A 27,216-nucleotide genomic window follows, 5' to 3' on the forward strand; every position below is an offset into this window, starting at 1 on the left:
GGAATGGAGCTGCAGATAGCACCCCCTTGCATCAGGGCAAGCATGGACAGCCTCCTGCCTAATTAACACCATAATTATGTATCATCAAGGCCTGGCAGGTGAGGAGGCAGGCAGGTGGGCAGGCCAATGACAGACCGGCCCAGAGAGAGCCCCCTGTTCTAAACTCCCTACAGTAGCTACCGATCAAAGTTCAGCAGATGAAACACAATCCTGACCTGTTTCCTATTCATCTGAAATAGTTGAACAAAATCTATTTGTCCCGTACAGTGAGATGTAGGGAAAAGAGAGAACATGCTTGGTATTTAAGTGGTTAGACATGACATAACTGATCTTAATAAAACAAAAAAATCTGTACTTGCACCTTCAAAGACCACTGTCCCCTTAGTTCCTTTACCCCATCCCTAAAATGTCTTTAACAAATGTGGAAGTAGGTTCCACAATAAAAGAGAGGTTTGGGGGAGGAACAGTGCCCACAGACAGAGAGAGAAAGTGTATGCATGCATGCTTAAATTCCCAAGTGACTGATTTCACTAACTGACCTACTCTGCAGAGGAGTGCTCAGAGGATGAGTTCTCTCTACCTCCTGCTTAAAAGAAGCCTGTGTGCACACACGACACCACATTTGGTGAATTTTTGCTTTAATATTTTATCTCCAGTTTACAAAATGTATTTGAACACTGCATTTCAGAATATAGCAGTAACGGTGGCTAATGATGGTTTCGTTCTTCCAAGTCGTATTAATCCTTTCTCCTAATGTATTAGGAGTTCCGCACTATGCACATTCTGATTGCAGGCACAATTTTTTTAGCATTCAAGTGATCCACAAAACTCTATTTCTAAAACTATTTAGTGGTATCTGCTCATGCAAATTGGAATGGATTCATTTCTAAACCAAGAACCTTGTTTTGCAATCTTTCTCAGAAAAAAAGCTAATGTAGGATGTAGAAGCAATGCTAGACTGGGGTATTACTGAAGAACTTGACTTATTAACAGTGATAACAGCACTGGACACTCACACATTTATGTATATAAAAAAAAAAAAAATCCATCAAAACCCCAGAAACCTGTGATTATTGCTCCTTAATTGTGTTACGGTTACATATACTGTTTTGAGATTATAAGTACCTCCAACCATATTATATCCAGATAGATACCTACTTTATCTGTAGTTGCACACAATGACACACAGCTTCTGTTTCAACAAACTAGTTACATAGGTCCCAGCTTATTAATTAGAATCCAGAAATGTCATGGGGGGGGGGGGGTCACACTGCAAAGCAAGCCCTCAAAAAGAGTGTCTCTCAGAGGTATCATTCAGTTAAAGCTAGCTTGGAACTGAGAAAAATGGGGGAGAAAGTTCTTACAGATATAGTAGAAAATTGCCCCTGTTCTTAGCCCTTAGAAGAAATGGGTAGAAATGCACTCCTAATATATTCATTTCATTAGTTTGCAGCAGTGACTTAACCTAACAGGTTGGAACTGGCAGGCCACCTTCTACCTCTCACTGGAACCCTGATAGCTATTCAGAGAAGACCCTTGAGGGAAGGAACATATTTTTTGGTGGAGAGGGGGCAGCTTTTCTGTGCTGGTATTTTAAAGGCTGATCAGGAGTGATGGGACAAGGAATAAACAATGAAAATTGAGAACAGTCCAAACATCTGCAACTCAAATTCAGTTGCATCAGATAAAACACCTTCAAGGAAATCAGCTTGTTAAATACAACTCTCAACATGGGGGGGACTCAGACACTACAAGTGAGGAGGATTTCTCTGGTATCTTAAATGGAAAGATTATTTCAATTTTAGTTTGTAAATCATTCACTTTTTCTTAAATCACTGTAAGGCAGTGAGTCCTGAGAAGCCCAGACACTCTGCTCTGTAGGAGGCAACTCTTCTGAATAGTTGGTCAGAACTGATAGTAACACCAGACATACAGGAACTGCTTTACCCCTAAGTATAATGTAATTTTATCACCTAAGAGCTGGTCTCTATGGAAAACTTCAGAATCCAGTTACTTACTCTTTCTTTCAGCTGGAAAATATATACAGTCTTTTATGTACATAATGAAAGACACATAAGGATTGTAATATATTGTGGTAATTATTGTTTTTTTGTTTGTTTTTAATCTCACTAGGATCATTAGCACATGAACTAGTGAGACCTGGTAGTATATTATGGCCCATTATTATACCCATGACCTTGTATACATACCTCTCCTGGAAATCGCAAGTTACTCATTTGCTGCTTTAACTTCCATTCATACCTGAGCACCAGCACTTTGTTTTACCTAAACCAGCTTCCCTGGACATTTCTAGCACCTTATCTTATTGAGGGTAGAGACCTTGCCCCTTGTAAAAGCATTTGTTTCCTCTGGAAGACGAGGTTCTTTGAGTAAATCCAATATCTTTTATTAGACAAACTAAAATAGTTTTAAAAAATCTTCTTTGCAAGCTTTTGGGTATAAACACCCTTCTTCACCTCTGTTTTTTCTGAACCTTGTAGCCAATTTCCATCCTTTCAAGAGGACTGAATTATCTTGGAGCCATGTTTTGTCTTCACTTTGAGTTCTTTAGGTTTCTCTGTGGGGTGGCACTGTAGAGACTAACTGGTTCAAAGAGGCATAAGTTTTCATAGGCAACAGCCTACTTTGTAAGATGCTATGACAAAGCATCTGACAAAATAAGCTGTTGCCTATGAAAACTTACGCCTCTTTGAACCAGTTAGTCTCTACAGTGTCACCATGCCCCGCCTTCTACCTAACTTCAGAGATTAACAAAGCTAACTACCTCTTTTTAGGTTTCTTAAGGGGTTGAAAGATGTGGGGCCCCATGACCTGCATCAATGGTGACTAAGATCAATGCTGTGATGAATGATGAGCCTTCTGGGGCTGACTAACTAATGAAGCACTGTGCTCAGTTTTATTAGAACTCTTTCATGAAATGCAACACAAAGCAGTTCTCATAGCTCAGCTCTGAAACCAGGAGGACATTTTGCAGCGGGATCCAAACAAACGGGCAACAAAAACTATTTTTTTCCCCCACATTTTTTTCAAATTCTACCTCTGATCACCACTGGGTGATTCTGGCTTGATCTGAGAAAAGGATACAGTTTTATTACCCGCAGAGAAGCCGTTGCTGAACTGATGAAATGAGGCAGTATTATTAAAACGCAGACAGCAGGCATATAAATACTGCAGATAGCACAGTTTACATAGCAAATACAGAACAAAAGACTTAACCTTGCCAATGGGATCTGGCTGTGTTTCTCAGATCTGCTTCATGGAAACTAGAATGGAAAACATCCTTGGATATGTTCTTATCTAGGTTATATAGTTTAACTTCATTAATATTGTTCCTTCCTTTATTTTCAACTGTGCTTTGTCCACTTTAGTCATAATTAGCTTGGGACAGAGAATTTCTATTACTGCTTCTGCAGCCCACCAGACCACTAGAATTTTTTCCTGTGTAATAAATTTTCCATTGCTTAGGCTTTGGCCATGTTTTTTCTTTGAGTTCATACGTTCTTGGTCCTAAATGCTTTTTCTCCCTTCAAATACTTAGAGGTGTTTCTCCCGTTTTCAATCATTTGTCCAAAGTGTGTATATTCAACCAATCCAATTTTTTTCAATAAATCAGTACCTCTGGCTGCTTCATCATTTGCACTGCTTTTCTCTGAATTCCCAGAAGTCTCTGAGGGCGCTGACAGAAGTGCCATTTGTCATGCAATCAGCTCCTTGAAAGCAATCTACAGCCATGCCCTGACATAAGTGTATGGCTGCAAAGCACTTTAAAAGTGCTCCGTCACATTACAAATTAACCCTCATTACATGAGGGCTCAGATGAAGGTGCTCCAAAGTGGAACACCTTCATTAACTTCTGTCTGATTGGGGCTGGGCTACATCTCTGCATGATGGGAGGGGGAGAAGGGAAAGGGGAGGGAGCTCTAGTCTGGAGTTTGCCCAGTCTGTGCTGGGGGTGGACTGTAGTGGGTAGATTGGAGAGGGGTGTGGATTGAATTCTGGTGTGTGCCTGCAACAAAAGAATCAAACTAAAGACTTACTGAAAACAGTGAGCTGTGACTGATGAGCTAAAGTACCCAGGACCCTAGAAGAAGCTCCTCCTCAGTGCTGGTAAAATATCAGTAGTGATCCTTTCCTTACTGGTAACCCAGAAGGAGAAAGATTGAGGAGGAATTCAAGCACATGATGGGAAAGACAAAGTGTAAGCTATACAGCCTGAAAAAAGGAAACCGGAAAATACTCAGACAGATGCTTTTCCACTCCCTGAAGTACAGAATAGTAAACAGACTATAGCCTTGAAAACAAATGATGTTTCAGTGCACTGCTTGAACCAAACTGGAAAAATCAGGATGTTTCAACTGAGGTCAGCTCACAAATCTGTTTCATGTTCAGTGCTTTGTTTTAGCGAGAGCTTCTCATTTTGGGTTAAACAGAATCTCTCAGGGATTTTCAGGCTTCTTGTATTTTTTGGTAGATGTTGAAATAGAATGTAATTTTAAAGGGAAAAATCAGGCCCATTTTGTTCAGAAAATGTCAAAACAAAATATTTTGACTTTTTTTAGTTGAAAATGTTATTTGCTAAGAAAAAAATGCAGATTCAGACTTGCTTGAAACATTCATGGATTCCTTTTAAGCTCTTCCACTTGTTTCAGCTGGAAAATTTCTCCCAGCTCAAACCCAGATAGCAGATTCAGCCAAGAAGCCTAGGCAACAGGGGTGCCTATATATGTGCAGCAAGGCTGCTTGACATACTGTAAGTATAGCACATTGGAGCAGACTCAATTAATTGTTTGATGCTGATACGCATGACATTCAAGGCACTTGAATTAGCGTGGCTCTCAGAGTCATTCTAATTAACATGCCCCCAACCACTCCTGGAGCATGTGTATAAATGCCCCAGATATTTTAGCACCTTCGTTCTTCTAAGCTCATTAAAGATGTGCAACTACTATTTGTGTATTATTTACACAATGCCCAATTATATGTCCTTGAAGCTTGCACAGAGCAAAGGGAGGGATGCCAGGTGGTCCTTTTTACAACCTCAGAGTAGACAAAATGTAGCTGCTGCAGGTAACAATGGAGGGTTGGACTGAGAATGAATAAGGGTGAGTTATCTTGCTAAAATCACAGTGTTCCTTGGTTTCAACTCTGAAGCATCCTAATGCTTCAGTGGATGTGTCTACACATGCATTAAGGTACTTTTCCTAATGTGCATTCAATTTAGTACCTCCAGGCACTTACACACATGCAGGGAGGCTGCTCCAACATGCTGTAAATCCAGCACATCAGAGCCAACTTGATTAATCAAGTTTGCTGGAGCACAGAAATGAACATGCTCCAGCAGCCTCCATCATCACAGGTATCAGTGTCCCTGTGCTGAAAAAAGGTGGCGAGGCACTTTGAACTCAAGCTCATTCATAGATTCATAAACATTAGAGTCAGAAGGGACCTCAGTAGGTCATCGAGTCCAACCCCTGCCCTGGGCAGGAAAGAGCACTGGGGTCAGATGAACTCAGCTAGGTATTTGTCCAGTATCCTCTTGAAGGCCTCCGAGGTAGGGGAGAGCACCACCTCCCTTGGAAACCCATTCCAGATTCTGGCAACACTTACTGTGAAGAAGTTATTTCTAATGTCTAACCTAAACCTGCTCTCTGTCACTTTGTGGCCATTGTTCCTAGTTACTCCAGAGGGTACCCTAGTAATTAGAACATCTCCTATTTCCTGCTGCTCTCCCCTGATGAATTTATGGGCAGCCACAAAATCACCTCTCAGCCTGCTCTTGAGAAGGCTGAAGAGATCTAGGTCCCTCAGTCTCTCCTCACAGGGCCTTGCCTGCAGGCCTCTGACCGTACAAGTGGCCCTCCTCTGGACCCCATCAAGATTCTCTGCATCCCTCCTGAAGAGCGGTGCACAAAACTGGACGTAGTACTCCAACTGTGGCCTGACCAGTACCACATTGAAGGGAAGCATCACCTCCCTGGACCTGTTGATCATGCATTTGCTAATGTGCAGTTAGCCTTGTTGATCACTTTGTCACATTGATGACTCATGTTCATCTTGGAGTCAATTATGACTCCAAGATCTCTTTCTACTGCTGTGCTACTGAGCAGGTCCTCCCCCAGCCTGTAATTGTGCTGGTGGTTTTTTTTGCTCAGGTGCAGCACTTTGCACTTGTCTTTGTTGAACTGCATCCTATTTTGTTCTGCCTATTTTTCCAACCTATCCAGATCCGCCTGGATCTGTTCCCTACCTTCTGGTGTGTTAACACTGCTTCACAATTTTGTATCATCTGCAATGTTGAACAGAGTGCTCTCCACGCCCTCATCCAAGTCACCGATGAAGACATTGAATAGCACCAGTCCAAGGACCGAGCCTTGTGGGACTCCACTGCCCACATCTTTCCAGGTCGATATCGACCCATCCACCACCACTCTCTGGGTGAGGCCCTCAGGCCAATTTGCCACCCACCTGACCGTGTAATCATCTACATCACAGCCTGTCAGTTTATTTACAAGAACAGAATGAGATACTGCATCGAAGCCCTTCTTAAAATCTAGGTAGATAACATCTACCTCAACTCCTGCATCTAAGCATGTTGTGACCTGGTCATGAAAAGAAACAAGGTTAGTCAGGCAAGATCTCCCTGTTATGAATCCATGCTGATTTCCTTTCAGCATTATTTCCCCTGCTGGGCTCACACAAATGTGATCCTTAATGATTTTTTCCAGAGTTTTCCCAAGGATAGAAGTGAGACTAACTGGCCTATAGTTTCCTGGTTCCTCTCTCCTCCCTTTCTTGAAAATAGGGACCATATTGGCACTTTTCCACTCCTCCGAGACCTGACTGGAGCACCGTGAATGCTCAAACAGCCGTGCCAGTGGGTCTGCTATGACACTGGCCAATTCCTTCAGCACCCTTGGATGAAGTTCATCCTGCCCCGCTGATTTGAACATATCCAGCCCCTCCAAGTGCCCCTTCACTAAGTCTGCACTAACAGTTGGTGGGCTGGTGTCCCTCCTGTGTCTATCTATGATCCTATTGAGTGAGCTTTAGTTCAAAGTGCCCGGCCTCCATTTTTTTTCAGTGCAGGGACACTGATACATGTGACACTTGGGCACTTTTAAGTAGTGTGGCTTCCTAATTAAATCACACCCCTTGCCCCTCCCCCCACCTCCCGGAGCATGTCTATAAATGTCTTCCAATGTGAGGTACTAAACAAATGTGCATTAGGCTGCCTTAATGCACAGTAATGAATGCACACGGTTTTTAAGTGATGCTTAATGCGCAGTTGCCTATTTTACTGCGCATTAGAGTAATGGCATGGTTTTTACGTGTCACTTTAATGTGCAGTTAAATAGGCTACTGTGCATTAAAGCTCACATGTAGATAAGCCCATTAAAATCTATCTTGCCTTTTACAAGCTGGATAATTCACTACTTATATGCAATCCAATAGAAGTAGGATTGGAGGAGAGATGTCAGAGTGGATGGCCCTTTGGTGAATGGGGATCAGAAAATCATTCTGTAGCCAGGCAGAATGGAAAAAGACATAAGGGCAGATTTGTTTTCAGGGAGATTTTGATGTGTGCGAGTAATAGCACCTGTTACTGTGACAGGTAATAGAAATAATGTGTTTCTCTTTATGCTGCAGTCTAAAGACGTGCGGCTGTCAGTAAAACAATATTGATGCCAGAGGCTCATTTAGGCTGTCTAGATTTCAGCCTTGCTGTGTGGGGGCTCTGAGAGGGAAGCTGAAGTGTGGGTGGAAAACACTTTGCACCTTTGTTCTGAGGATGATGGTTTATTACTACTGTATTCCTGGCATTCGCTACAACTATAGTCTTGCAATTGTAACTGCTATTATTTGTATAATTTACAGAGAGTTCACAGGGTTTGAAGTTTCACAGCTCTGGAAGTGGGAATCCTAATATGCTCTTCTGACTTTTCATATCTTTCTTTAATGTTTTGAATCACTAGTTTTTTAATTCCTAGCTGGACAGTAATGTTTCAGGGACAAAGATAGGTTTCTGGTTAAAAGCCACAGCTCAAAATGTTCTCCGTGTTAAAATAATGAAGGCTGGGTACAGACATTACACTTTTACTGGTGTAAGTGATTGAAAACTGGTCTGTCCCCATAACAGAACAGAAGTTTGGCATACAAAACTGGCCTATACCTGTAACAGCACAGAAGTTTGGCATGCATAGACTGGTTTAAAAATGGCAGAACCCGGTCTAAGATTGGCCGTATCCCACCAAAGGGCAGATATGTGTTCTGTTCATTATTGATCTAAACAACGCTGCTTACAGAAAACCATGCAACTTACATCGAGGCTGTATCAGGCTTTTTGAATGTCTGCACCTAGCCCTAGTTAAGACTAATTCTTGGCTCCCTGAAAAGCCATCTGTGGCTTTTCTGACCCATCAGGTCCAGAGAGAAAATATGGTCTTGAGGTTCAGGTGCTGGACTGAGTTACAATATGTTTCATTCACTTTCTCCCTGTGACCCTGGACTAGTCACACGATGGCTCTGTGTTCTAGTTTCCAACTTGAAAACAGAACGGTGGCACTAGTTCCTTTGCTGCATTGTCTGTTAGAACTGCAAGTTTTTGCAAGGACCAGGACTACTTTTACTCTGTATTTGTATAGCTCACAGGAGGATTTTCTCAGGGGATCTGCTGGGGCTACAACAAATTGGAGCTGCCCAGAAATTTAGCACTGAAACATTTTTTGATCAAATAGGTTGTTTTCATCAACATTAAATCTATTTTGAAAAACATTCTGAGTGTAATGACATTTTGTAGAAAAATTAAATGAACTATTCTCATATTCATTTTGAAATGAAGTGTTTTGCTTTTACATGGAAAATGATGGATTTTAGAATATCAAAACAAAATGTTATAACTGACTCAGAAGAAATGCAAAAATCTAGACCCCTTGGTTCCAAAATGATACCTTTTATTAGATCAACTGAGAAATTGCAAAAAATATATATATATATTTTTCTGCAAGCTTTCAGGTTCATGCACCCTTCATCAGGCTCAGGGTAAGTTCAATATGGTAAAAAGTCCTCATATGTAGGAAATAAACTTCATTTTTGCACTGAGGAAGCAGAAGCTGGAAAACTGTCCCTCTGGGTCCATAAGAGTCTCTGTGTGAGCTTGCTCTTTGTTGTGTAGATCAAGCAGAATTTCTTCTCTGGTGGTGTCAGATGGCAGGCAGGAAGGATCTTTCTTGTTGTTCAGCAATGAAGTTTATGATCCAGAATCAGCTAAAATTCGATCATTAAAATAAAACGTATCATTTCAGAACCAAGAGTTCTAGATTTTTGCATTTCTTTTTGTCTCAGACCAATACGGCTAACAAATACATCCCAGATAAATGACTGAGGAAACGTTGAGGTTGTTGGAAAAGACCTTGAGTCTTACTTAGCCTTGTCTCCTGGAGCCATGCAGGATTCAGTGTTTCTAAACCATTCTAGACAAACATATATCCAGCCTCTTCTTGAAAGCCTCCAATGAAGGAGAATCCATTGCTTATGTGGGCAGCTTGTTTCCTTGCCCCATAGCCATAATTGGCTTTTCTGATCTAATCTAAATCTGTTTAAATGCATTAGTTCATCTCTTGGGTTTTGCTCTGTTTTGGAACACAAACAATTCCCAAATCATGGAATTTCTAGACAAATGCAAATCCAGACCCCACCTAGCTCTCCAAATAACAATACTAGTAACAGCCTGGCATGGCAGAGCTCAGGTATTCTGTACTACCTTCATGCAGTAGAGTTCTGTATGAGAAGGTCTTCTCTGATTTAGTTGGATGAAGGACTGAAGACCAGGATGTCCACAACTGGGTGCATGTTCTGATCAGATGGAGTGTATATGTGACCTAGGCTGGTGCAAAATGTGTGCCAAAAGCAAGAGCAAACTACCTTCTTCCTCCCCTCTCTTTCTCCCCCTCCAGAAAGAAGCAACACTGCTCGTGAAGTTGGGTTTTTTTTGCCTTCTCTTCGCTATGACTAGCTGGATAAATAATGAAGGCAGAAGAGAGAGAACAATAGTTTAATAAGCTACTAATGGGTCCTAAAACAGCCAGAATATTGCAGTAGTTTCAGTTATGTTTAATCCAATTAGCAATTGAATTCTTCACAAAGGTCATATTTTCATCACAATCATATTCTATTTGCTTTTTAACAAGTAGAGATCAGCAGCTGGATCGGACACAATTTCTTTTAGCTTCATTCAACACAATCTCTTTAGTTTTCCAACAACAAAGCTACAGTTTTAATCTAAATGTCATTCATTCAGCTATCTCCAGTGCATGGCAAAGGAAACACTCCCCAAAATATCCTACTTCCAAGCACTAGGGCTTGGAGTGAGTCACAGCTCAGACATTAGCAGCACTTCTCTGATGGCCTCATCAGTGTAGGGCATTTAAGATGTATTTATATGACTTTGCTGTGTACTGCACTTTTAAAAGCAGAAGAAACCCATACCTGCCACAGTGACAACTGCCATTTTCTGTTCCACTATAGATATTTGCAGAATAGAAGCACATATGCTGTGTTTGCATTTGGCATCCTGGCTTTGATTTATAAAAGTAAAACCAAGTAAGCAGAAAGTAAATGGTCAATCTGAACAACAGTTTATGGCTGCTTTTGATTTACTGGAAAACCATAGCACTAGAATTTAAGCTTTCATTTAAAGAAAAATTAAAAATTGTACATACAGTTAATTGAAATAGGGAGTTCTTAGAGGCAAGAACCAGGTCTCTCAATATGTCTTGAGACTGTTTTCAAATCTCCAAACTGTAATCACTACATCCTTCTGCTCAGAAAGGCTGGATACATTTCCATGTACAGTTTATCATGGGTATATGTTATGCCACTAGTGGAGAAGATGCTAATAAGCAACACAGCACTTCTCTACCACCCTCTTATTTTTGTGGCTGATTACATTAAACACTCTGTGCTCTCTCCCTCCATTTCACTTTTGTTTAACTGTGCTTTACATGATACTCTCGGTACTAGTATTAATGCAGTATACGTTCTCCCAATAAATACCTGCTTTCTTTACTCATCATCAGTTGTTTCTTGGGGTATAGGTGGCCATTTCCTTTTTCTCTAATTGGTGTCAATGAACATAGGATTTGTCTTTCTGTAGCTTAGCACTTAAAGCAGGGGGCCTAAGATTTATAAAGGACACCTGTTGACTAATAGATTTGCGTATCCAAAAATAGAGGGAAAAATAGCAGCCAAATTGATTTCCGAGGCATGCAGTTATTGAATGTGAACAGCATAAATGCTAATTTCCGGTAAAAGCTGCTTTGTCGATCACCTATGCAGTCTTGCTGTTCTCATACTGCCAGAATAGTCTGTAACTAAGCTAATCAATTATTGTTGAGACTAATGTTTATGAAGGTTTGCTGTGTCATTACATGTATATATTACTCTACTCTCTCCTGCGTAGCCTTTATATAGTAATAAAATTGCCCAGGTGCTTTTGTGACCATAACTGAGCTAACAACGAAACAAACTTGGCTTCCATGCTTTTCTGTGCAATCTGTGTCTATATTTATGAGCCCCCACTGAATTCCTTCAAAGGTAGTTTCTCTGCTACTGCAGAGATATGAATGAAAAGCTGACAGGATTTATTCAGACAATGAGCAATTTGGCAATAGTAACCTAGGCCCAAGTCAATCTTGTAGACTAAAGCAATGGCTCGGGTTACAAATCTAAGAATAGCAGAAGTGGGCAGGAGCTGGGGAATGTTCCTAAGGGAATCAAAAACTCTTGGAATGAACTTTTTGTTGGAACCCCAGAACCACATGCCTAGTGCACTGTACCATGTTTGGCACAGAGGTGTAGCAAACCTGGCTTTCAGTTCCTATTTCTGGCCTTCACCTTCAAACTCACAAATCATGGTCTGAAACGTGCTGATGTGAATAGAAAGGTTGACTTCTTTTGACTTCAGTGAGCTCTAGATCAGGCTCATAGCAAGTTTTGGTTCTTTGGTGCCAGTATGCATTGCTATGCTTTGCATTCTTGGCACTTTTCCAATCCCATGCATTAACAGCCTCATATAGCTTTGGTATCATCCTCTCCTGATAGTGCCCTCCATGCTGAAATGTAATATCCTTCTCATACAGTATTGGTGTCATCAGTTTGGTACAGTCTTGATGCCACCAAAATAGCATTGTTATATTTGTGCTCCCTTGAGAAATGATCCCAGTATGCTTTACTTTGTTTACATGGCCTTGCTTCATACCAAGTGGCAAGGATTAAACTTCTTTGAACAGAGGCCATGAAAAATGTGAACTATTTCCACTAAATACAGCACAAAGCTTTGGACACAAATGGGCAGGCTTCTATTTGTCCAGCAAATACACTGCTACTGCTGCTTTCATTCAGTGAAAACATACTTGCCTGGCAGTATGGATGGACAGATCAATCATGACCTGAGATCATACTGGTTGCAGTGGAGTGTCACCAGAACACAATATGAGAGCAATTGCAGAGAGCAGGAATGGAAAATTAGCAGTGAAAAAGTTAATTTTAAAAGACTGTTCAGCACTGCAACTTAACAAAAAAGAATTGGCTTTTGTAAAAGCAAACTCATCTTACATATTAACACTGATGTAGCATAGTCATTTTCCTTTAGTTTGAAAAGCTGTAATTATAAAAACCCATTTAGACCTGGGGTTTTATTTCTTAGCCAGTGAGTCTTAAAATACTTTCAGAGAAGGTGTTTGCATAAGAAAGGAGACAAAAAACATATTGACAAAATATATGTGCATCCTTTCATACACAAAACTCAAATGTCTCCCACAACCTCATACAGGCACAATTCTCATACTTCTTATGCACTGAAAATGCTTTTTTCCAAGGAATTCCAAGCACTTAACAAAATATGCCACCTATTTTCAAGAAGAAACAGCAAGAAGACAGACCTGTGTATTTTAGAGCATCTCCATGTTACGAGTCTCCTGTCAACAGAAATTGTGCTGCAGACAGCTGTTGCCACAAAGAAGACATCAGAGTGTGTCCACAGCTGCATGGTTTCCCTACAGCAGCTGTGTTGCCAGGGAATGTAGTGCACCTGAGAGGTACCAACAGTTAAGGGGCTGCTACTTCCAGCAGAAAGACCCACTGCATATACACAGGCTTCTTGGGATCTCCTCTATGATATTAGAAGCTTTTTGTCACTCACAGAGCTGGCAATGCTCTGCTAGCAGAAAGAGGGGGCTTAGTCACCACAGGACTGCTGTGAGTGCGGACACAGTCACAGTTTTGCCAGCAGAACTTGAATTCTGCTTGTAAAACTATGTAGTATAGACCGGGCTTTAGAGGCTGAAACCAAGGCTGTATCCTGGAGAGCTCTATGGATATTTCAATGAAGAATATCAGTATTCTCTGCAAAGGTTTGCTGGAGACTCTTTATATTTGTCGGTATTTCCTGAGTCCGTGCTGAACTGGGCCTCCAGAATGACGTCCTCCTTTGGAATTGTAAGGGCTGGTCGTTATGATCTTCTTTCCTTGAGACCCTCTCCAGGGAGCAGGAGTAGAGCTCCAAAGCAGCTCTTAAATTGAGTACAGCAATGAAAGCCACCATAAATCATCAACTAGATAGAGTGTTCAGGAGGATTTTGTTAAGATTTTGGCCTTCTAGTGAATGGAGGCTAAGCTTAAACTTTTGGAGCTAAGGAAACCCAGTTCCTGAGTGATTTCCTGTTAATTCCAATCTTTCAGCTCCTCTCAGTGTTCAGTCCAATGTGCTAAAATTCCCTTTCCGATGCAAATTATACACGTTATTTTCAACAGCAGTTATGTTGTGCTGTGCCAGAGAAATTACAACCACTGTAAACAGTACGCCATGATTATACTTTACAAAGCAAGCTTCAAACTAAGCTGTATACAATAGCATTAAGGAATTCAGCACCAAAGAGTAAATTACACATCAAGTGCTTACAAAGCCCTTTCTTCAGTAGAAGACACTATTACAGGGATATTTTTATCCTGTGTCTCAAGTTAATTTGACTTTAGCTTTTATATCGCAGAGGCAAAATAATCAAGAGAAAGAATAATGTTAAATGGACAGCACAAAACCAAAATGTGCTCTCCTTTTGGCTGGCTATCCTTTGAATGTGTACCATTCAGTATGACTATAATAGAACAAACATTTACAAATGCTTATTGGTAACACTGAGTATAGCTAATCAAATGGAAAGTGGATGTAAATGTCAGCCTAGTTGGAGCAACGCAATGGTTGATTATGCATATTAGCCAGCAGTTTGACAAAGCACTAATAAAGAAAAGAGATTTTCATTTTTGCCCTGCTGCCAATGCCCAGCTGCTGCTCCTTGGACAAAATAATTTAATTTTCTGTATGGATCATGGCCCTGACCCAGGAAAGCACTTAAGTACATACATATCTTTCCACAGGTGAATAGTCCTATTAACTGACATAAAGTTAGGCATGTCCTTAAGCATTTAGCTGATTCAGGGCCTGAGAAGGGCTATACTTAAAGTTAAAAACAGCATGCTACAGAAGTGTAACATATAAACTATTAGAATCCACTTATGTTTGGGCTTTAAGATTGAAGAACGTATCAAAAGAAGTTCAGGGTGGTGTAAAAGGGTGCCATCTTTGGCTGCATTTTTTTTTGTAGGCTGGTGTGTGGGCACCCATCAAGTCTTGCTGTATTTTCCTCCTCTGGCTATCAGCTTCCCCACCTATACTTTCCCCCTGCAACTTGATGTTACCTGGTTATTAAAAAGAGGGAGGCTGACCCAAGACAGGATCTAGGACAGGGGTGGGCAAAATGCAGCCCAGGGGCTGGATGCAGCCCACCAGGTCATTCTATCTGGCCCGCAGGACCCCTAAAAAATTTGGAAAATTAATATTTATACGCCCTGGGCTGCCTGTCGTGTGGCCCTCGATGGCTTGCCAAAACTCAGTAAGCGGCCCTCTGCCCAAAATAATTGTCCGTCCCTGCTCTAGGATCACCACCTGTAGGATAATGAGCTGTTGCTTTAAGGGCAAAATGCCTGCTCCTACCTCCCCTTGATGTGCCCCATGCCTTGCAGATGTTTTATAAGAATTTTCTCTTTATGTTGGGGTCTCAGCTGAGGGCTTACCCCCCTCTCTCTAGCTAGGCCTGTCAATCAAAACCAACTAAGCAGGGCAGGACTTCAAGGCTCTAGCTCTCTAACCTGCTTGGGCTCAAGGCCCTCTGTTTCATACTCTATATGACACCAGGCCTACTGGCCCTTCTACACTGCACCCCTGTTGGGGGCTCAGCCTCCTCCAGCTTTACCCCTCTTTCTGTAGTTAGGGCGGTTCACTTAAATCCACCCACTAGGACCTGGCTTCAAGGCTCCTATCTTCCCTTCAAGTGACTCTGGGCGCATGGCCCTAGTGCTGCACCCCCAGTGCAATAGGACTTCTTAAGCCCTCTATCACAGCGCCCCTTGGCGTTAATGAGGCCCCCTCCTCCCTTACAGCCTCAACCATAAACCAGCGGCTTTAACATTAAACGTAAACCATAAGCCCCTATGGACATATAACAAAAATAAAAATGAGAAGCAAACTGCCCACTTAAATGTGATTGTGCTTCTGTCTCACAGCGTGGCACATTCTTCCCAAGGAGACTGCCGCAGCTGCTCCATAGTCATCAGGAGTTTCCCTCTCTGCTGCCTCCCTGAACTTCTCCGCTTAAGTTTTATATGGTTCTGGTCTTTCCCTTCCTGTCACCTGACCAGCTGGCAAGGCTCAGTCCTTACCCATTGCTCGGCTAGATGGCTGTGCCAGGAAGATTCTGGATTTAAAGGTGCTGCTCTGCTTCCTGATAACAGGGCTAGGGTTCCCTGTTACAGGTGGCAAGTCCTCCCCTCAGTCCAGGGGATTGTGTTTACTTCAGCAAGAATAAGGCTAGTAGTGTGGCTCAGAGTTGTACCTCTTTTTGACAAGTATCTGATTGCTAATACTAACTACACATCTATCAAAGAGGACTGGAGAGTTTTCCCACCCCTGCAGAGGAGCTGACCAGTCTCTCTTTCTCCCTGAGCAAGCTCCCACCAGTATCTTTAGCAAATATAGCTCTCAATACCTATATGAGCACCAGGAATGGTAAGATGCATGAGACCTAAGTCATTACTGTCTCTACAGTACCTGAAGATCCTGAGCTAGAAGGTTCACTACCAAAGCAACGCATCATCCATTGGCTGCAGCTCACAGCTAATCGAAGTGTGAGTCAAACCCTTCTCCCACCCTAAATGCCAGTTTTTAAGTGAAGCTGGATGAGAATTATTTTGAAATCCTGTTGCGTAGTAAATTTTCAACAAGTTCAAACTGAGACTTTTTGCAGAAACCTCAGTTTCAGTAACACTTCTGTCACAAATGTGTCTCAGCTGTAGGATGGAATTTTTGGTCACCAATAGAGACCCACCTGCTGTAGTCAGTTTTTTACGATACTCAATTGGCTTGTAGGACATCCAGGGCCACATCTCTGCTCAGGATGAGGCACAGAAGAGACTTGCATATGAGTCTCCCATATCTAGGATGATCATACGTCCCCTATTGGCTGGGAGAATCCTGGATTTTGCAGGTGGTCCCAGCTAGTTGGTGTAAATTAAAGCAAAAGTCCCAGATCTAGCTGCAGCAGCCTCTGCCTCTAGCTACCTGTAGTGCCCAGGCTGGCTTCTGCTGAGCAACAACTGGAGGTGGGGTGCAGGCTGGCCTGGGCACTGCTCCTCCTGCCTGGCGGGGATTGGCTGGCGCAGGGTGGGACGGGCCAAGGCACGGGACCAGGAACTGGGCTCAGGCATCTGCGTAGAGTAAGCTGGGGTGGCTGCTTGCCACCAGCAGTCTTGTGCCTTGCTGCTGTGGCTGGTGCCAAGACTCAGGCTACCCGTGGCAGCTCCGGGCAACTGGTGGAGGCAAAGAGAAGGAGCTGGACCCGATTCTGCATGTGGGGATGCATCTCAGCTGCTGGCCTCCATGCTGTCCTCCCCTGCCTCACCATCAGGGCTCCTGGGAGCTGTATGGTTGGGGAGGGAGTGTGTGCATGTGCATGGTTGGGGGTATATGTATGTGCATGCGTGTGTGTGTGTGTGTGTGTGTGTGTGTGTGCAGGATTTAGGGTGTGTGCATGCATGTGCCCATATGCTGGTATCCCCCATCCTAGATTCCCTTAATAATATGGTCACCCTACCCTTATCTCACATGAATGTAACTACAGTACCAAGCTTGTCAGCCTCTCCTGTTGGAGCAATTCCACTTTGAACGCATTAAGAAATGCTGTTTGAGTCAGAGAGGGAGACTGACTGTTTGGGCACTCGGGGGAGAGGGGGGGCGGGGAGGGGGTGTAGGAGACCAAAATTTAAATTTCTGCTCCACTTGATTCCAAAAAGGGACTTGACCCTCCACATCCCAGGTGAGTGTTCTGGCTATTGGGTATTCCAGGCTGGGTGGTCTCTCTCTCTTTCTCTTTGTTTTGCAAACATTTTCATTGGTTCTTGATTTGTCCTGGTGCAATTTGGGACCATTTCTGAAGTTAATTTTCAAAGCAAAAGGGACAGGATTCTTGCCCCACTCTGAAGTTTGATGTTGAAATGGTCAAAACTCTCTGGCCATGCTCTGCGCTAGGGAGTGAGAGTCACAGCAGCTGGACTGGGAACCATGTGGACAAGGAGTGAAGAGCACAAGTCATTTCTAAGATCAGGATGTCTGACAGCCTTCCAGGCTTAATGAAATATAATGAAAGAAAGCTAATGAGCTTTCTTCAGGAGGCCCAAGGAAAAGACAGTTAGAGGAATGCAGGGATCTGGCAGGAGTTGAACATGATTAAGTATATTATAACTATTGCTCAGAATAAAACAGAATGGATATTTTTAAATGGTCTACAGCAGCGGTTCCCAATCTACCTAACACCAGTGGTACACAGACAACCTGTCATGTACAGATGTTACCTGTCAGTAACATCTGTACATGTTAACAGATTTATTATAATTACTTTATATGACAAAGTTTGCTGGTGGTACTTAAGGTTGTATCATTTTGAACTGGTGCACAATCTGCCAGAGTTTGCGAACAACTGGTCAAAAGCAATTTCCTGTCATTAGATCCATTTAGTTGACTGTGCCTTAATTGCCTCAAACAGCCACTCATGAGAGAATATTTCTTTTCCCCTGTTTAGTCAAAGGCAGAAATATGAAAATAGGAGCATGTCCACAGTTGGCCAATGGGATTCTGTATGGCTGTCATTTCCATACCAGGAAAATGTATGTGCTAATAGGGGATACCTGGGGTCTGAGTGCTCAGAGCAGTGGTAATGGAAGAAAGAAGTTGGTAGGTTATTTATACAACTGGCCCAGTATGGAATGAAAGCTTTTAATACTAATAACTGTTTAGTGCCCTGTATGAAATGGCTGTGGTGCCTGCATTTAGTTGTGAGTAACCCAAGGCCACACTGAAGCCAGCCTTTGGATCCTGGTGGACAGTCTCAGAAGAAACACTGAAGTGCCATGAGGTTGTCTTTTCACCCCAAAGGCACCCCCTGAGGGGTAGAACTGAGGCACAGTTGAGAGCAGCAGGATGTGGGGCACAACTGCTTTGCTTATAACCGTACTATACTTCTCCAAGGATCAGACACTCCCCAGGCTGTCACTTAGTGCTTCCTCCATCATTTAGTTCTCCCTTACCCTCTCAGACACCACACAGCTGTGATCACCACAGATGCCCTATGAAGAATAACTTTCCATTAGCCAAGGAAAGGAGGCACTGACTTAAAGAGGCATTTCCATCTATAATACCTATTCTGCACTTTTATCAGGAAGCGCTCCAGAAGACAGGGCAGCTGCTTTTCACCTTCCCTACTTAACTGCTAAATAGACTTGCAAGTGCCATTTTCAACATTTAAGGAAATCCCTTAATCTTAGGCCCACCCTGTCTCAAGCCTCACTTACCACAGGAAGCATCCATGATAAATGAGGTTGTTCTTAATAAACTCAGTTGGTGCTTGAAAACTTGTACCTTTCTTCATAGTCTTCAGGCTTTATTTGTGATACAGTCAGACTGGTCTGAGTGTTTCTCTGGCAACCTGTTAGGATTAGGGCAAACACCCCACTTCATTGCATATGCTTGACTCAAAGGTCAAGAGATCCCTCACAGCAGAACTCTGATACAGTCAAGCTTCAGGTTAGCTTAAATAAAATAATATATATTTGACACAAAGTGGAGAAAGAGAATCAAATCACACAGTTTTACAGCATATCAGCTCACCATTGTCCTGGGAACTGTACAAACACTTATATATTGCACTTTAATTTCCACTTACAGATTGGGAATTGTCAAGGCATTTGACAGCACTTGTAAAAGCTTTATTTCCCCACAATCACATATACTGAAGCTCTGGAAGCATTAGCTGAAACATTTTCCCTGAGGTATGTATATGCACAGTGATATGTCAGCAGTGCTGATGGCTGAGGCACAGCCATTGTTATGCTCCTAAATGGAGTCATTCAGACACTATGCCATTGAATACATCTCCACCATGTCTCCACCACTGCCAGGGTCTCCCACTCTTGCTTCCAAGTGCCAAACCCAGAAACATGGCAGTGAAGCACTTTGAGAGGTATCCTTCTGTGGCTAATTCTAAGATTCAGTCACTGATGTATCTGACAGCAGCAATGGAAGGATACCCAGGAGTGCCCCCATCACCACTTGTCCAGGTTTGGCACACATAAATAGGTGGATTAGTTGGCTGGAAGCTTGGGCAGGAACCTAGTATAGATGTACTCATTATGCATAATATGTGCATTTGCCTCACTGCTCATAAAAATAGAGAAATCAAATCTAATGAAAATACCTTCTCCCCTGCATTTTTATCTTACTTTCAGATACCAGCAATTCTTGTTTAGTTTGGGCTATTTGGGTTCAGTTCAGTCAGGCTTGTGGTCCTTAAGAAGACAGTGGCCAACCCAGCTCTAGCAGTGGAGTGAACGTGGAATTCTGTGGAAGAGTTCTTCTTCAGTTGGGAAAGACAATTAGATCAAGTGAACCTGGCTCATCATTGTGTCGTCTTCTTCAGGAACAGAAATGCACTACAGAAACCTTTGTGCCTTTGCTACTTCTCCTCCACTAGCTGAATGGGTTCAAAGATCTTCCGTGGGAACATTTTCTGTTAGCAAGGCACTGAGGAGTGTAGGGGAGAAATTAGGGCTGCAGAGCTCCTTGTTTGGCTTTCCAAGGTGGGTCACTTGCTAATGTTTGAAATGATACCCCACAGTCCTTGCTGGCAAAGATGTTCTAAACTATGCTCCAGGTATGGGATTAAGGCTTTTCATAGCTGCTAAATCACTTGATTCTTTTGAGACATGAGTTTGAAGCCATCATCCAGTATGGATCTCCTGTTGCGTCTTAATTTTTTTTGCCTTTCAAGACGGATGATCACTCCCAGCAGGAAGCTGGCAGTGAGGAACAGTACAATTCCTGCAACGGTCAGAATGATGATTGTGGTCTGCACTTGCCCTGGATCCAGTTTATATCCAAACATACTGAAATACTTTGACTCATCATCCGGAGGAGTTGTCACTGCGAGCAAACAAATGGAAAAGGTGACAGTTGGGGGAGGGGGCAGAAATAAGACAATTTAAGGGGTCAGAGAAATGTAGAAAGAGGGGAGTTGGTGGAGAGAGAGACCCAGCTCTATGGGAAGTCAAACCAATCACTGTCCAGTCCTACAGCTCTTTTATTGGCTGGGTCTTGTAGAGATTCTCCAGGGGGAGCAATAATTTAACCTTCCATTCAAGAACCCCAATGTCCTTTGCCAACCCCCATTCACTGAATCATGCACAAGCCTTTGGGCAAGTAACACAGGGATAACTGAAGCACAGACACACATCAGGGCAGATGTTTTGAAAACCCAGAAGGTGACAATAGACCCCACCTGGTTCTCTGCCGTGCTGGCAAGGGAGGCATAAAACAGCAGGGAAGCACAGAAAGGCTTTTATGATGAGAGGTAAAGTAACTTGCTCAGTAGATTAGTGGCAGAGCCAGGAATAAAACCCAGCTTTGATTCCTGCTCACTGCTACGTAGTAAGCATGCAAAAGCACTTCACAGCTTCACCTGCTGCCAGTGTCCTCATCCTGCTTCTAGAACTGATATCTTTATGGTAAATCCTAACATCCCAGGCTCACTCCTCACTTCAGTTCTGCTCTTCCAAACCATTGTGTCCTTGCAGTGACTTGATCAAACATGACCACGATGAACCATTAAAGATCTTTAGCTCCCTACCATTGTGAGTTCTCTTTTGTGTTTTGCAAGGATGTGGAAACCTTTTCTAGAAGCAAAGATATTTGTGTGAATGACTACCACAGACTAGAGCTTTTGTGCAAGTTAATGTTATGAGTGTTTGAGACTGGTATAAAATTAACTGCTTATTCCTATTAATCCTGCTTCAGTGAATGTTATATCTCCTCTCTTGTATTCTGATCTCAAGGAAGTTGTTGAGGTTGTATTATAATAATAAAGCATACCTCCTCCAGCCTGTTTGACTTTTGCCACTGGCTCTGAAAAGAAATGGAAAATGAGTGAGGGATTGTTATGTTGTGCAGGAAAGAAAAGTACAAAAAAGTGGAGTTTGTGACAGGTGATTGTTATCTAGCCCAGTTACATGGTTTTAGAAGGGCATTGCTGGTCAGCATGCATGGCATTCAACAGGCATGCATAGGACATAATGTCCAGCCTCCTCACACAAAGGGCTAATGGAAGGTGCTAGAAGCCAGCTTTCATCCAGCCCCAGCACCTGCTTAGAAAATAACTTAAGACAGCAAGGACAATTTCTAAGACCCAATTTTGAACAGTGACTAGCATTAGAGGACATAGAGTTAGGTCCATGCTATGTCCTCAGTTCAGTGCAGGAGTTGTGCCTGCAGAAAAGAAGCCAGCTTGATGGGGCTTCAAAATTTACCCCTAAAGCTCTGTTCTCTAATCTTTGCTGATGGTGACAGTCATGTGTTGCTTTAGGCTGCTTCCCAGCTTCCAGATTGGGCCCTAACACTTAAATCCCAGCAAACTCTTTTCTTTTCAGAGTTTGCTAGCTGCTTTGTCATGGAGGCTCCCACCCACCCTGCTGATCTCCCTTCCATCCAAGAGCACCCTTACACTCCCACGTGAGCACAAGCCTACCCAAGAGTACAACTCAGGCTTAACTGATGTACACAATCTCTTGATAACCTTTTGAAGAGCAGGGCACGAAAGTGCCATGAAGTATCACTCATCACAGAGTGGCTTCTAATGCTTTGTGATGAGATCTAGAGCCTCAAAATGCTTGTTTGTGCTACAGCTAGTATTCTCTGTAGTAAGCAAAATGAGACAATCACAGGGTAATGTTTCCAAGATAGGAAATAATACAAACCTGATAGTAATATCCTGGGCTCTATAAACTCTGACACCAACTTGTTTCTTAGCTTATATACAATGATTACAATGTAAGCAGGCAGAACCCAAGTTAATACTTTATTTAACTACTTAATGATTGATTAGTTGATAGATGCTGACCCATTGGAAGGGCTACATAAATGCTGGTATTAATATCTGGAAGTTTCTCATGGTATTTAGGATGATGATGACTGCTGAGAAACAGATGTTTCTCTCTTACCTGGTTTGTGTAAGACGTGGAAAAGTATTTCCATACCAGCGTGGATATGATCTGAAACATGGCAATGAAGCAGCCAAGTCCCAGGGTTCCCAACCAGCATCTCCACCATCACAAAAGTCCCAGGAAACAGATCCACAACATCCGCTCTGTACATCTTGCCATACTGCCAGAAGGGAATGGAGGGATGTTAGCAATGTTCCATGTGCCTTTGGAGAACTTTAACTAAAAGCAGTTATGTTCAGCCTCTGACCTGCGTGCCAAATTTGGTAGTGGGGAGCAGTGATTGCACTAATTGCTGCAGCTTCTGAAACCCAGAATTAATGCTGCCACTGCTCCCCTGCTGCAAAATTTCCAGACCCCTGGAGGGTCCCCCAGGCTGCATGATACAACCCTGTGTGCCAATGCAGGGAGTCATTCTGCAGCTGGATCCAGCGCATGGGGCCAGGCTGGCCCACTGGATCACCCACAGGCCAGCTGCATGTACCAAACCTACATAAGATTAGTCCTGCAGACCAAGACCACCCATGAGATCTGAACTGCAGACTGGCCCCGTGCCACTTATTCAGTGGAGTTTGAGCACTAGGGCTGTGCAAGGCTTCAGACCATGATTCGGATCCGGAGAGGCTTTGGGTGCTTCGGCATCTGAAGCAGCATATCTGGATCAAAGTGCTGACTTCGTTAGGCTTTCCAAAGTGGTTCGGAGCTTCCAAACTGCTTCGGAAAATCTTCAGAGCCACCTTGGAGATTCGGCCATAGGGTATAACGGGGAATCAGTGATATATCTATAACTTGGTTGTTTTTTGTCTGATTTAGATGAAACTTGCAGGAGTGGTAGCCTCTGTTGAGAGCATGACACCTACCAAGTTTCAAGAAGATCAGTGTAGGGGTTTGGGGGGAACTGCACCCCAAAATCTTGAAAGTAAAACTCATGTCACGTGTATGTTATACTACAGGGGGATGAAAACTGAGGCCATGCTGCGGCCATGAAGCCTGCCAAGTTTCAAGAAGATTAGTGCAGGGGTTTGCTGCTGACAGGCAAAACTCATAACATAGATGACCCTGTGTGTGTTAAGGCACAGAGGGTTGAAAACTTCAGGAGTGGTGGCCCCTGCTGAGGCCACAAAGCCTGGCAAGTTTCAGGGAGATAGGTGCAGGGGTTTGGGGGAAACTGTACCTCAAGCTGCGGACAAGCAAAACCCATGACATGGGTGACACTGCATATGTTAAAGTGCAGCAGGGTGAAAGCTGCAGGCCTGCTAGCCCCTGCTGTGGCCAGGAAGCCTGCCACCTGTCAAGGAGGTAGGTGCAGAGGGATTCTGAGTTCTGGGGGTGGATCGAAGCGGGAACCCGGTCCGGAGCTCCGGATCGAATCGCTGGTATCCCAAGTGGCCGGATCCGAAGTCGGATCAAATAGCTGCCTACTCGCACAGGCCTATTAAGCACCACTGGCTTAGAGTAACAAGGAACACTGTAGAGTCAGTAGGATCTGTCTGATCCTAGATGACTTTGGAGCTAACCACAGTGTATGTGTTAGAAAGAGCAACTCCAGAGTTCTAAAAGGAGAGTAACCTGTCAATAGCAGATCTTGAGATGGGTGAGCTAGGGATATCAGCACTGTGGGATCCACTTTGACTGCTTTGGGCACGTAAAATCTTCTCTACTGCTGATTATGTGAAATGGCTGTAATCATACCCAGCTGGCTGACATTAATCAGGATCAAATGCATGCAGTGATGCCCACCCAGCATGATCCTTCCCTCTGAAAGCATCAGAAGATTCTCACCCTCTGTGTGAAGCTTTCGGCATGAAAATGGACTGTGTGCACATCAATCTCTTGGCCCATTCCCAGTAGGTACCAGCTCACCCAGTCTCCTTGGTACATAGTCAGCCCAGGCAGGTTTGCATAGACCCTACCGTTTATGGCTGCAGTGCAAAAAATAGGTTGGAAGAACAGACAGGTTAGGTAGTCATATAATAAGTACTCTGTGCTATAGCATCAGTGACCAACTTTTTGGCTCTGCAAGCCAGATGAGTGAGTTCAGACCATGAGCTGGATTCCACACAGGGTTGGTGCATGGGATCAGTCTCTGAGCCCAATCCCACACCATCCCAATCCAGCTGCATGCCAGCCTGACTCAGCCATGTGCTAGCACCATCTGGTGCACAAAGCCACATTATCCAGCCCACAGGGGTGAATAATGTGTCCATAAATTTGGCAGCAGGGAAGCAGCAATCAGTAGTGCCAGCACTCCCCTACTACAAAATTTAGGAAACCTTGGGGAGCCCTGCAGGCCAGATGACTTGGCTCCACAGACGAGATCTGGCCTGTGGGCCAGGGGCTGAGTACCCTGTGCTATAGCAGGAAAGGAGCAGGCAAGACTGATTCAATACTTCAGAATTCAACTAGAGATATATGCATCAGCCATTTGTCTTTTCAAGTATGAGATTCTTACAATGGTTTTATCACTTCCCTGCCCTCCTCAACTCAGTTACTGTATCCGGTTCTTGGATGGCTTAACTGAGGCCTAAGGAAGTCAAAAGGGGTGTCTCCATGTTCACATAGTGGGGCAATAGCTCATTTTAGATCATCTCAGAATCCTCTTAAGAACAAACCACTTCCAGGAGTTGAAGTCAACAAGCACAGCCCAATGCTTTTTAAGATGAGGGCCTGTAAATACAGTCCTTATACAGCCTAATTGCTGTCATATACTATTTAAATAGTTGGCTTGTATTCCTATTGAACATTGTAAAAAACACAGGTCCCCATCAATGGGTTAATTCTATCATTCTGCATGTCTCACACATTACTCTTAGGTGCTAATCAGGTGCTAATTAGGGTTGTGCAAAGCTTCGGTCCCTGATTTGATTCAGCAGAGATTCAGTCCGATTCGGTGGCCAAATCTCCGAATCCAAACTGAATCAGAAAGACCCTTTAATCTCTCTGAATCGAATCGGAACCCTCTGAATCAATTTGGAGAGATTCAGAAAGATTCAAAGATTCAGACATAGAGACAGCTTTAAATGTATTTTCTCCATACCTCTAGGTAGCAGGCGGCTTATGAATGCTGTGATGCTGGGGCAGATGTTGCATCCCACAGGAGCACAGGGAGCTCCCCAGTGCATTCAGCAGCAGACCTGGAAGTGGGCCAGAAGTACTTCCAGTCCACTTCTGGGTCTGCCAGGTAGTATGCAGGGCCCCACCACCACCTACTGACTTGGCAACTGGTGCCTCCTAGGTCTGGGGGGCACCCATGGTCCCCCCCACAGCCAGTCACCAAGCCAGAGGGACCCAGAAGTGCTTCCTGGCAGACCCAGAAGTGGACTGGAAGTATTTCCAGTCCACTTCTATGTTTCCTGCTGAGCATGTGGGGGGCCCCCCTGTGCTCCTGTAGAGTGAAATTAATCTCCATCCACCCCAGCATCACAGCATTCACGAGCTGTGCCTAGTACCTTGAGGTATGTAGAAAAAACATTTAAAGCTGTGTCTATGGCTGAATTCCTGATTCTCCGAATCAGCATCGAATCTTCAGATTCGGATTCAGCCAAATCAAATCGGGGACGGTGATCTGAATCAACAAATCAAATCACCGTCCCCAATTCAGGCCGAATCCAAATCGAAATCGAATATGACCCGTTTTGTACACCCCTAGTGCTAATGACTTGTAAATTGCTACACAATGGGATTTTATTTCAAAATTAACACAGCACCAATGAAAACCGTATCCTGTCTGCAAATCAAGTAAAAAGCCAAAGCACTCACTATGCAGGAACGACAGACAATGCAGTACAAATGTAAGGTGATGAGAAAGGGTGCATGATGGAGGAAACCTGTTATGTGAAATTCAAGACTCAGCTTCTGTGGGTCAGTTTCCCTATTCATAAAATGGGAATTATAATGATCTGCTGAAACTGGGAGTGTCAGGGCCCTAACTGTGTCCTGCTATGTAATGGGATGATTCGTTTAGAGGGGGATGATCCTGCCTCAGTCAGAAGGTTGGACTAAATGACATCTGGAGGTCTCTTCTAGCTATACTTCTCTATTATTTTATGTTTCTAATGCTATTATTATGTGCTGTTTATTTTTACTATTGCCAACTGACTTGTTCTACAGGAGGGAGCCATTGGGCTATAGACATTGTGAATATCTTCAGGTTTAAAATTTGCAGGGAGATAGGGTTACCATAAATCCAGGTTTTCCCAGACATGTCCTCTTTTTGGGTCCTCCCATCTCTATCTGGGCAGTTTTTAAAATATCAAGAAGTGTCTGAGATTTTGCTCTGCCTGTGCTCAGCGTCAAACTTTTTTCCCAGCACTGGGCAAAGTTTTTTCCATGGCAGTGGGGGACTTTGGGTCGGGAGTGGGGGGCACAGGCACTGCCAGGGGGCTGTGAGTCAGGAGTGAGGGATATCAGCTAGGATGGGGAGAGAGGGCTGTGGGTTGTGGGCGAGGGACACCAGTATGGTCTGGGGGCAGGGTACACTGGGTTGGGAGTGAGGGGCAGGGACAGGGCACAGGCATATCACTGCCCCTTCCACAATCATATTAC

The 27,216-nt window shown here is 43.5% G+C and overlaps 1 protein-coding gene across 1 annotated transcript in view; it reads right to left on the reverse strand.

Annotated features, from left to right (window-relative positions):
• Positions 1 to 19,208: 19,208 nt before the first annotated feature.
• HEPH (hephaestin) overlaps positions 19,209 to 27,216 on the reverse strand; it is a 39,076-nt gene continuing 31,068 nt past the window's right edge. The window contains exons 18-21 of the mRNA XM_019487872.2: positions 24,454 to 24,593; positions 22,672 to 22,834; positions 21,548 to 21,580; positions 19,209 to 20,602 (exon numbers count right to left, since the gene is read on the reverse strand). Of these exons, the coding sequence (XP_019343417.2) occupies positions 20,361 to 20,602; positions 21,548 to 21,580; positions 22,672 to 22,834; positions 24,454 to 24,593 (578 nt within the window). The 3' untranslated portion in view covers positions 19,209 to 20,360. The remainder of the gene's footprint in view (positions 20,603 to 21,547; positions 21,581 to 22,671; positions 22,835 to 24,453; positions 24,594 to 27,216) is intronic.

This window comes from Alligator mississippiensis, chromosome 8 (genome assembly GCF_030867095.1).
Source record: "Alligator mississippiensis isolate rAllMis1 chromosome 8, rAllMis1, whole genome shotgun sequence".
NCBI classification, from domain to species: domain Eukaryota; kingdom Metazoa; phylum Chordata; order Crocodylia; family Alligatoridae; genus Alligator; species Alligator mississippiensis.